Raw genomic sequence first — 12,150 nt, 5'->3', positions numbered from 1 at the left:
GATGGTCGAATTTCAAAGTATTTTTAACTTCGAAATTCGACCCTCGATAAATCTGCCCCCTAAATGTTGCAAAATTGTAATAGTTCAGATGCTCCTGGATCACTGAGCTGCCAGACTCAAACACCAGAGACACCAACATTCAACTTTGGAAAAACAGCAAAACATAAATAATGGGAAGTAATTGAAAAAAAGTCTTTATTTCTGGGGAACAGTCTGAAAACAACTGAACTGAAAAAAAGTGTTTGGAAGGAGAACAACCCCTTTATCATCCCACACTTTTGGCTTTTACTTCACCTTTAAAATTTCTGTTTAATTGTTTCCTATGGTTTAATCTATTTCTCCTCCCTTGTTGCTGGGCTGCCAGGCACATTGTTATTGATCATATAAAGGAAATGAGTAGGGCTGAGCTGCATTCCTCAATCTGCTCCTTTCTGTTTCATTCTGACTCTGTTCAGCAGCGGCTGCTTTAACCCCATCCCTTCCGAAAACTGAAAAATGGAAAGAGGGACAAAAAGATCTGTTGTGCCCATTTTATGGCCACGCCTCCTAATTGCCATGTCCATTTTATAAAATTTGTCAGGTTATGAAAGTTTGAACAGATTTCAGGCAGATTTAGGGCCAAGTTTTATGTGTTATCACAGTTTTGCTAATGAAAGTGAAATTGTGCTTTAAGCTGTGAGTCTCAGTTCCCCCAAGAGAATTGTTTGGATAAAATAATTACAATTGTATCTTTGCTTATCTTAAATTATTAGAAATGTCTAATCTAAGTGCAGCTGCTCAGTGTTCTGGGCTCTCTGCCAAAAAGCCTCTTATTTAATTAAATTTCAGAAACTTTGTATCACTTTTCTGGCGCCAGTGCAGGAGATCAAAGAGAAACTTGGGAGATTTCAGTAAGAAACCCAGGACTGCGGGCTGAGCTGTGAAAATCGGGACTGTCCTGCAGAAAACGGGACAATTGGGATTTATGTAACCCTTTCAGTGCCAAGGCTCATGCTGGGGATTGTTTCCTCTGGAACAGGGGTCATTACAGTTTCCCCAGTGGTGCTCAGAGCTCACATTTGCAATGTCCCCCTGTGCTGCTACGTGTGTTTCCAAACAGGCTTTAGGCTTTCTTTTTTTAGTTCTGCATCCTGTTTATCTCAACTGGGAGAAGAGCTTACACTCAGTGGCAGTGGGAGGAGAGGTGGCAGCTCTATTTCACAGAGAGCGGGAGAGAGTAGGGAAAACTCTATTTAATAGATTAAAAAGCCATAGGAAGAGCTGACAATCTATTCTACAGGGGGCAGCAGCAGGTGGGGGAAGAGCTGACCGTTTAAGGGATGGGGAGCTCATATTTAGGAAATAGCTGGTGTTCTGTTTGACAGAGATGAGATAATAGATGAGTAACTGAAAATACTGACTAGAGGGGAGGGGGCTGATACCCTATAGTTAATGGATACTGTCATGGGAAAACATGTTTTTTTCCAAAAACATCAGTTAATAGTGCTACTCCAGCAGAATTCTGCACTGAAATTCGTTTCTCAAAAGAGCAAACTGATTTTTTTTATATTTGATTTTGAAATCACATTGTCAGTTTCCCAGCTGCCCCCAGTCATGTGACTTGTGCTCTGTTAAAATCCAGTCACTCTTTACTGCTGTACTGCAAGTTGGAGTGATATCATGCCCAGCAGCCCATCAACAGAACAATGGGAAGGTAACCAGATACCAGCTGCCTGGTAGATCTAACAACAGCACTCAATAGTAAAATCCAGGTCCCACTGATATGTAATATGTAATGTCATGTCACACATCTACACTGCACAAGGATGTGTGTTACTGAATAATCCAGAGCTATGTGTCCCATATTATTATAATTGTGTCTTATACAGGGCAAAGGTTCATGTGTTTTACAGATAAACAGGTTTGTGCAGGTGGCTGTGTGTGTGGGTGTGTAGCTATGAAAGTAAAAGCAAAACACTGTGGAAGACTTACAGGGTGCAGTACGGACTATGAGAAGGCAGAGGACATTGAAGCTGTAGCCGTCTGGGATTCCAGTTATCTTTCAGTTAAAATGAGGAATCCATTTTTCTAAAACTGACTGTACAGAGAGTGTTTGTAGGAACAATGGAGGTGGGTGAGAGATCTTCTCCTATGCAGCAGGTAGAATCCACACAAGGATCTGGACCTTTTATAAACAGAAAAGACAACAATGATCAATGTTTAGCGAAGTCTGATGAGAAACCGTCACAAGAAAAGACTTTCCAGGATATTGGGAAAGAAATCTGGGAGAATATGTCACAGGGATACAACTCTTGTGTTTTTGCCTTTGGACAAACAGGATCAGGGAAATCGTTCTCATTGTTGGAGATCCAAGAACAACCAAGTCTGGTCTCATTCTTCTGCTCTGAGTTGTTTAACAGCCAGCAGGATGCCTTTAAACGTTTACGAGTTAGCGTCTCATTTGTGGAACTGTGTGATGAAGAAATGAGGGATCTTTTAGCACCTAATGGGGTGCAGAGAGCAATAAAACAGAGTGAATGTGATCCATCAGGGCCTTATGCTGAGGGATTGTCCCACCATATTGTTGGTAGTTATGAGACTATTAAACAAATGCTAATAGCAGGAAATAAGTGTAGGGCTATGGCTGCCAATGCTAAATCTACTATAGATGGGAAAGCCAGCCAGCCATGGGCTATATTTACACTAACAATACGATATACTAATGGCTCAGGTACAACTAATGAGCTCTGCCGCAAGGTCAGCTTTGTGGATTCTGGAGGTAGTGAGGGACATGAGCATTTAAAATTAGACTCATTCATGGGCATAAATCTATCTGAATCCTCCAGGGAAATAACAGACAATGGTGTGGATCAGAGAGACTCTTTGCTTTCTTGGCTTCTCAATCAGTTTCTGGGAGGAAAGAGCAAAGCAACAATTGTAGCCATGATTGACCCAAGTGCAGGTAACTACCAGGAGATTCTCACTGCTCTGACTTCTTCAGTGGGAGCCAAGCCCATAGTTATTCAGCCACTGAGGCCGGAGGATTCCGAGAACATTATTACAGATTCACTACAGAGTAAATTAGGGAACGAGCAAAAAAAATCAAGTTTAGCTGAAAACCACAACAAACAACTGTCAAACCAAACTCCTAAATCAAGGGAATCCTGATTCTGATGCTTATCCAAACCGTAACCAGTTATCAGCAGGTCAGAACATTGTTGGAACCACCACCAATAGAAACCTTTGCAACAACCACACTGCTGAGGGGTAAGGTTTATAATTATAATAACTAGAACAATTGAGACATACACAGTCTGCCCAAAAATGCATTGAAAGGGAAAAGCTTTTGGAAAAAAGTAATATCTTAATAGTGCAACGGCAGGTGCATGTCAATGTACATGTGTGTGAGATTTGCTCATAGGTGGGTGTTGGGGATAAGATTTGGGCAATGGGAATGAGGTTTGGGTGGTGGGAATGAGGTTTAGGTTGTGGGAATGAGATTTGGGATGTGGGAATGAGATTTGGGCAGTGGGAATGAGGTTTGGGCAGTGGGAATGAGGTTTGGGTTTTGGGCAACAGGAATGAGGTTTTTGCGGTTTGGGCGGTGGGAATGAGGTTTGAAGTTTGGGCAGTGGGAATGAGGTTTGGGTGGTGTGAATGAGATATGGGCAGTAGGAATGAGGTTTGGGCAGGGGGAATGAAGTTTGAGGTTTGGGCAGTGGGAATGAGGTTTGGGCAGTGGGAATGAGGTTTAGGCAGTGGGAAAGAGGTTTTGGCAGGCCCAAATGTTGCATTATTAGGGTTATACATTAGTGATATCACTAGTCTGGGTTCACACAATTCTTTTCATGTCCTGAGCATTCATTGTCATTCAGTCATTGCATGATGGTTAATGTTTCCCAATGGGAACCCCTGTCAGCTCCATTATCAGGATTAACTCTTTTCCTTTCCTGCATTTGCACATGTTTTTAGAAGGTTGTGGCATCTGCCCAATAGCATGACATGCAGTGAAATTGTGTATCAGTTACCCCTAGAACTTACAGATGAACTGCTCTACCCATATACATTGCAATTGTGTATCACTTTTAATCCCCTATACCGAACTTCTATGGCCCCCAGCAGTAACTGAATTAATATAGAAACAATGAAGGGATTTGGTTTAATCCTTGACCCTTTTATTGACTCGTAACAAATGATATCTAGGCACATGTCTCACCCTTCTCTATTTAAACAGATAATTAATACTGATTTTTCCGTAAATTAACAGGCGTGACATGGTGGACCATGCTGCTCTCTGATAGGCCACAGTGTGTTATGTCATCCATGTGATGTTAACTTAAAGGTTACTGCATATTCACTTAATTTCCAAAGCAGGCTGCTAATATTTTAAGAGTATGAAAATTGTGCAGATAATTACCAGGGGGCCTAGTGGATAGTTACCCAGGTGTTGAGACCTGAGGATTGTGGACACATGGATACAGATGAGCCTCAGGAGGAATTCAGGAAACACACAGAGAGATTAAGTTTATCTAGAGAAAGAATTGATGGATTATCAAGTCAAAATCCCCAACCAGAGGATGCTAAGAATGTAGGAGGCATTCCTCGGATGAGGTCAGTTTCCCACCAGTCTGACCACCAAGTAGTCAAGTAAGTTGTCAGGAGAAAGAAAGAAGCTGCTCTGATATTCTTCTGCTTAGGAAAGATTTGAGAGAGGTTTCTTTTTTCCTAAGCAGAAGAACATCGGAGCAGGCTCTTTCTTTCGCCTGACAACTTCCTTGACTACTTGGTGGTCAGACAGGTGGGAAACTAACCAGCAGGTGGTGCTGTTGTAACAAAATCCATTCATATTAACAGCACATGTATCTCTTAATATCCTGGGAAAAAAATAAAATAAATAATGAATGAAAATTGCAAAAGTGCTTAGAATAGCCCGCTCATCAATTTTACATTCACTTGTTTTAAAGGTTTACTTATCTTATAAACAAGTTAGGGTCAAGCTTATGGCCTCTTGAAGTTCTTAGTACCACTACCTGCTGTGAGAGGCAGAAAATGGTTTCATTTACAGTGTACATCAGCTTTACGTAGCCGCATTGTAATCGTTGCCTTAGAAGATTTGGTTTAATCAGGTTTTTGTGTGTCTGTTTCTGTTTAGTGATGCATCAAATATCCAGAAACCAAGAGAAAATGTGAAAGTATTCTACTGGGATGAACCCCCTGATGTTACATTTTTGGAATCTCGGTTAAAGGAGCGATTTCCCATGATAAGCAAGGGCATGTCACTCATTCCACTTTGTGAGATGGCTGAGGATGAATGGAAATCGGAAGCCAGGAAAGCCAAGATTATTATATTTTGTTACTCTATGCAATCAAGAAAGCACATAGAAGATGAAACGACTTATTTGCAATTCTGTATTGGAATGAATGGTAAGAGTCAAATAATATTTTTCTGTGCTATTTTGGTTTCTATTGTGCAACTCTCTGCCCTAAGATTTCAAAAGTCTATGTTGCAGGGGGTTACTAACAACAAAGCATATTAATCCTAAAGCCAAAGTCATACCTGGAGTACAGTCATCCATTCTCATCCAGAGCTCTTTGTAGCGTCACCACACAGTGGACAGCATCCTCAAACACACAAAAGCCGGCATTTTCAAGGCCGATCTCTGCTCTGCATTCAGGCCAAAAAGGTGTCTATCAGTGCAGCTGCATAGAGCTATGGACGAGAGGGTCTGCCTACAAAGAGAGAAGTGGACCATATGTCAACCGTGACTTTGGCCTAAGGCTTGATTTGTATCATTATTTTTGTGCAAACTTTATTTAACCTTCCAGTCTCTCATTCACACCACTTTCTGATGCTAGAACAAATTGAGAGCTACATAAAATTAAAAACCAAAACAAATTTCAAGGGGAACTATCATGAAGAGAATAGGTACAGTATAAGTAGCTTATGATGAGTTGATGCAAGGGCATTTACTCAAGGGATAAAAACCTAATTACCTCTTTATAGGTCCCTGGTAAGGCCTCACCCTCAGTATGCAGTGCAGTTTTGGGCTCCGGTTCTTAAAAAGGATATAAATGAGCCGGAGACTAAATGCAACGAAACTGGTTACAGGATGAAAGAATTGAACTATGAGGATAGACTGTCATGGTAGGGGTTGTTTTCGCTGGAGAGAGGGCACTTGAGAGAGGACACGATTACTCTTTAAAGTATATCTATTTCAAATGGGATTACCTCAAATGTACTGCCCAGTCCAACAGGAGATTTTTTTTGCTCTATCCTCAACCAGCATCCAAGGCAGTAGCCTATTCCTTTCCTTCTCCCCAATGAATCCAGAGATTCCTTTAGAAAGTAAGAAAAGTCATTTTGACACTAATAGAACCATTCTGACTCAGGAGGTTGTTTTTTTCTGAAGTTGTCAGTTTCAGATCAAGTTCCTCTACCTGTACCTGGATTTCTTCATCAAGGTCCAAGTGCTTTACTGGAACACCATGAGATCAGCTTTGGTATGGTATTTCAGAGGAATTTAACCTAATTCACCATTCTTCTAAATTGGTTAAGCTCCTACATAATACCTATCATTTTAGTACTGCCAAAGCATATATCGAATGTCCTTTGGAATTGGAGCAATCTGAAAAGCTTGGGCCTCATACTTGTAAGAGGGTGATTGGGTTGTGTGTTGAATATGTATACGTTGCATGTGTTAAGTGAATGTTTGAATGATGTAAAATGTTAAATTGATTGGAAAGTTTAAATTGCAAAGAATGAAAATCACCTCAAGATGGCAGTAGTGTCAAGTCTATGGTTCAGAGGGTTCCATGCTGGACAGCAGTGGGTAGACACATGTATAGGATTTGGAGTAGCAAATGAGAGGAAAATGTTACAGTGACACTCAAGACTGATAAGTATTTAAGAGGAAAACACACCCTAGGGTTGGTGAGAACACACTTGGAAAATAGACCAGGGATAAAATTTAAAGTACTAGGTACTTAAGATAGTGAGGTAACATCTAGCATGGGTAGTTTTGACCCCAACAAGGAGATATCGGCTTATGAGCCAAGGCTTTGCCAGTGAGGGCATTAGTGATAGGGAAGCTCGGATGTCCCAAAGGAAGGGTGAACAAATTCTTACCTGGAGTAGGCCAGAGGGGCATAGAGCGTATCCCGGACTGGTAGGACCAGGGGGTGAAAGGAAAAAAGTCCTATCCGGAGTAGGGCAGGGGGCCCGTGGTGTACACATCGGGCTGCTAGGACCCAAAGGTGGAAACCCTGGAAAAGGACGATCCGTGACCCTAAGTGGAGAATTTACAAGGTAAAGAGTAATTGCTCAATGGGGAATAGATTGACTGATACCGTGCCGTGATGTGTCTTATGGAAGTGAATGTGCCAGGAACTGTATACATGTGAATGGATGTTGCAAGTTTGAAGAAGCTGTTACAATAAATATTCAACATTTTTATTATTGGTGTTGTGGACTTCCATCTTTGCAGAAGAAGAGTGGTTTCCATGGTTACGACTACTGTATTAACTCTATTAGTACCACTTACATACTGTATGTGCTTCAGTCTCCCATATTTTGGATTTTCTAGGAGTAAGATTTAACAAAGTCTTAAAATCATGATTCGATTGCAACAAGCACTATTACTTGGTTGTCTCTGAGAAATGAAGCTTTAATAAGAAGGTTCAGTGACTAGAAGAGTGGGAGAAAACCACAATCTTTCTATAATGTGCAGAAGGCAAAGTTGTTCTTGGGCTTCACCAAAAATTGACCAAAAAATGTCATTGGTTCCATAGAATGATTTACCAATATAGAGACTCAGGAATCTGTGGCATTCCTTAGATGTCAAGAGATGCTTCTGACACTTCATTCTTCTGGAAGCAGAACAATTCATCAGTTTAATCTTTTTCCAGTTGGATTAAACCATCAAATTGCATTTATTGCTCATCTCGGTTACAGTCTCCACAATTGATTATGGCCCACTCACCCAGATCCCTTTCTGCATCATGGAGAGAAAAGGATGAAGCTTCTGTAGAGCAGATAGGTCAGCTAGACACTTGGAAGAATTTTGTTACAACAGCGCCACCTGCTGGTCAGTTTCTCACCAGTCTGACCACCAAGTAGTCAAGGAAGTTGTCAGGAGAAAGAAAGAGGCTGCTCTGATGTTCTTCTGCTTAGGAATAAAATAAGAAACCTTTCTCAAATCCCTTTCCTATGCAGAAGAACATCAGAGCAGCCTCTTTCTTTCTCCTGACAATTTCCTTGACTACTTGGTGGTCAGACTGGTGGGAAACTGACCAGCAGGTGGCGCTGTTGTAACAAAATTCATTCATATTAACAGTACATGTATCCCTTAATATCTTGGAATAAAAACAAAATAAATAATGAATGGAAATGACAAAAGTGCTTAGAATAGCCCCCTCATCAATTTTACATTCACTTATTTTAAAGGTTTACTTATCCTTTAATTTAAATGAAGGATATGTATCCTACATCAGTATATACATTTCTCTCTCTTGTTTTGTTTTTTAGATCTTAAGGAAATGGAAAAGCAATCAGAAAATGAAAAAAATGGACAGAAAACGGTATATACTGTAAACACAATTTTTTGGGCTTGGAATCTGTTTAAACTTTGTTTAGCATCCTAATTAAATAAAGTCATTAGCCAGCATTGCTGCCATTCAGTGCCAAGCGTAGTCTTGAGTGTGTGACTGTTGCCTAATAATATATTAGTAGAAGTTTTAGATGACAACTGCCTCTGTGCCAGATACACCCGAGTTTAACACCAGTCCAATCATTAGAGGACACACCTTTCTATTGATACACAAAGATCCAGCTCCCTGATCTGACCAAGGTGGCAGCTTATTGCCCGGGTATGGGTTCAACATAACAGACTCCTTGTTAAAGGGGAGATATAGCATTTTACTTTAAACACCACCCATATTTTGTAGACAGTTATAAATAATGTATGGCACTTGGTTAAATATGTACTAGTCTAGAATGATTCTTACTTTGGAGGCCCTTATCTTGTGGGACCACAATTGAACTAGTAAAAAACCCTTATTTGTCCCCTTTAATGTACTGGATCCCTCACTATGTTGTTGCTCATTCATTCTGTTTTCCATGTTTAGCTCATCAGGAAACACCATCAAATTGGGATTTTCTCCAGATCAGCAGAGAGTGATTACGATTGGTTACAAACGTCCCTCAGAACAGAGTTGAGGGATTTGGTGGTGGGCGTCAGTTCCTATTACATCTCTAATAATGGATGGCTGCAGTTCTTGGAAGAGGTGTCTCAGTGCACATTCGGGATCCTGTATCACACTATGAGGAGAGGGAGGCTGAATATCACCAATGTCACTGACGCTTTGTATGATGACGAGCTGAAATATATGGCTGAAATTCTAGGTAGGTATCATGAAACGTCAATCAAAAGAAAAATATTGTAATATTTTCCAAATTCCATGTGCCAATGTCTTTCACTGATAAGATCTGAACATATTGAGACAGGCTGTAGACAGTCTGTAAGGTTGGATATGTATCTCTGAATTATTAGGTTGTTCGGTATCTGTACTATAAAAACAGCAATTCAGGATGCAAAGTTGGCCACAGAATAATTAAGGGGATTCAGTCGCGGGAAAATATTTTCTTTACAAAATGCATCAGTTAGTTAGTGCTGTTCCAGCAGAATCCATTTTTCAAAAGAACAAACCGATATTTTTACATTTTAATTTTTAAATCTGACATGGGGCTAGACATGTTCTTAGTTTCCTAGGTGCCCTCATTCATGTAACTTGTGCTCTGATAAACTTCAGTCATTCTTTACTGCAAATTGGAATGATATTGTCTGCTCCCTTTCACCCTCAGCAGCCCATCAGCAGAACAAGGGGAATGTAACCAGATAACATCTCCCTGACGCAAGATAACAGCTCCCCAGTAGATATGAGAACATCACTCAGTAGTAAAAACCCCAATGTGATTCCTTTAGTTACATTGAGTAGGAGAAACAATAGCTTATCTGAAAGCAGTTCCATTGTGTGCTTTTTCTGAAAGCACAGGATTAGCCAAAATGACAAAATTCCTTTAAGGAGCCAGCTGACTGAGGCAAAATGTTGCACTAGAGTTCATCTATCCAAAAATAAATTAAAATCTACCACAATCAGTGATGCCACTCTTGCTTTCATGCCCCCCCCATGCTAGTATAGTGTTCCTTAAAGTGATACTGATACTAAAAAACTACTTTTTAAAATATGAATGTACATTAAAAGTTACCTATAGGTCACGCTGACGAATATGGCAGCCCCCCTTACACAGGAACATGGGGCATTAAACAGATAATGTAAAAGCATCAGGTAAATACTGGTAAAGTTATAAGTTGCTTTGAAAGGCAATATTATGATAGATATACAAAAAGAGTTTAAATTCTGGTGTCATTATCACTTTAACTCTAGATTGTAAGCTCTGTTGTGCTCGGCCCTCCACATCTTGTAGTAGTTATAGGTTCGATTTTGTATGTATTCTGTATATACCCAAACGTTGCACAGCATTGCAGAATATATTGGTGCTTACATACTAAATATTTAATAAATAGTGTTAAAGTGCACCAGGTTAGATTGGGTCATGGCCAAATTTAGACTATGAATGATAGTCTTTGGTTGGTAAGGTATTGAATTCTTCTTCCCTAGATTTCTGTGCTTCTAGGAGAAAGTTGTCAGCCCTCTTTTAGAGAAAAAAGTCAAATCTGGATTATATACAAATATATTAGAATTAAACATTTCAATGAATCTGGAGTTTAATACGCACACACTACATCCTTTTTTTTCTCTTTTAGATCATCTAGAAGCCATGTCTAACCCAATGAAACAGTATTTTTTTTCTGTCTATGTAACTAGGTATTATAAGCTGGGAAAAAAAATCAGCTTTAACATTTTCCAGTTTTAGCAGTTAATAATTGGGATCCACCACCAGAATGGTATTTCACAATACATACAACCATAACGCATGTTTTATGAATATGTCATTGTGTTCCCAGGGAAGGAGAATGTGATTGTGTTGGCTGATGACCTGGAGGACAGTAGTCCTGAGGAGAAGCACAGAATCCTGGCGAACCAATACTATATTAGAGAATACGCCTGTGACCTGGTTCTCCTCACACGAGAAGACAAGGAAGACAAAGCTCGGCTGATGGAGGAGCTGGAGAAAATTAGATCTGCTTTACTTGTCACAAGTCTTTATGTGCAACTTACTGAGAGAGAGGATAAAGAGAATCAGTTCAAAAGCCATATGAAGGCACAAGCCATTAAAGCCAAGAAAAGCTTTTCTATGAAATTGTATGGCATTATGGCTTCCAGTCTAACAACCTTAAAGCGAAAAACAGCCAATTGTGTCAAAATGTTTAAATCTGATTCAAAACAAACTGGTAAGTATCATGAAATAATCTTGACTTGCTTTTCCTGGCCACTTTTCTATTTCTTTTCCTCAGCAAATGTTAACTAACCAATACTGTACTGGACTTTCAACACTTTCAGTCTTGGCTACAGAGCAATAGTAAGGGGCACATTTACTATTGGTCGAATATCGAGGGTTAATTAACCCTCAATATTTGGCCGTCTAAGTAAAATCCTTTTTTTTTAGTCGAATAGTCAAACGTTTTTTAGTTCGAATCGTTCAATTCGAAGTCGTAGTCGTATTCTAATCATTCACTCGAGCTTAGTAAATGTGCCCCTAAGTGTATGAGAGATCTCTAGTGACTAAGAGAGGTAATATACCAACTTGTGAAAAATGAATACTCCCGCTACTACGAAGTAAAAATTAAAAATCACATTTATTATAAAAGGTTAAAATACTTTAGTACCCCCAAAAGAAGCCTAATGCATTTCATGCTTACCCAGCACTTAGGATTGCCTATGACTAAGTGCTGGGTACGCATGAAACGTTTTAGGCTTCTTTTGGGGGTACTAAAGTATTTTAACTTATTATAATAAATGTGATTTTTTTATCTGTACTGTACTTTTGTTTCACATTAAATTACTTTGCAGCTACAAGGAACCTTTTTACAAAATGTGAAATACTGTATGTAATATGCTTATTGAAGCGGGATTTTTCTCTTCATCTAATGCCCCTTTTTTTTTGCATCAACATGTCAGGCATATTTTTGTGGTTACTGAATATTTACTTAA

The 12,150-nt window shown here is 39.6% G+C and overlaps 1 protein-coding gene across 1 annotated transcript in view; it reads left to right on the top strand.

Moving 5' to 3' along the window:
* Nucleotides 1–2,103: 2,103 nt before the first annotated feature.
* The window catches only part of LOC121398805, a 32,581-nt gene continuing 22,534 nt past the window's right edge, over nucleotides 2,104–12,150 (top strand). Inside the window, exons 1-6 of the mRNA XM_041578119.1 lie at nucleotides 2,104–3,055; nucleotides 3,138–3,246; nucleotides 5,132–5,403; nucleotides 8,504–8,556; nucleotides 9,103–9,379; nucleotides 11,004–11,390. Coding sequence (XP_041434053.1) covers nucleotides 2,104–3,055; nucleotides 3,138–3,246; nucleotides 5,132–5,403; nucleotides 8,504–8,556; nucleotides 9,103–9,379; nucleotides 11,004–11,390 — 2,050 coding nt within the window. The remainder of the gene's footprint in view (nucleotides 3,056–3,137; nucleotides 3,247–5,131; nucleotides 5,404–8,503; nucleotides 8,557–9,102; nucleotides 9,380–11,003; nucleotides 11,391–12,150) is intronic.

The sequence above is a fragment of the Xenopus laevis genome, chromosome 9_10S, assembly GCF_017654675.1.
Source record: "Xenopus laevis strain J_2021 chromosome 9_10S, Xenopus_laevis_v10.1, whole genome shotgun sequence".
NCBI lineage: Eukaryota > Metazoa > Chordata > Amphibia > Anura > Pipidae > Xenopus > Xenopus laevis.
This window is presented reverse-complemented; position numbering and strand designations above follow the sequence as displayed.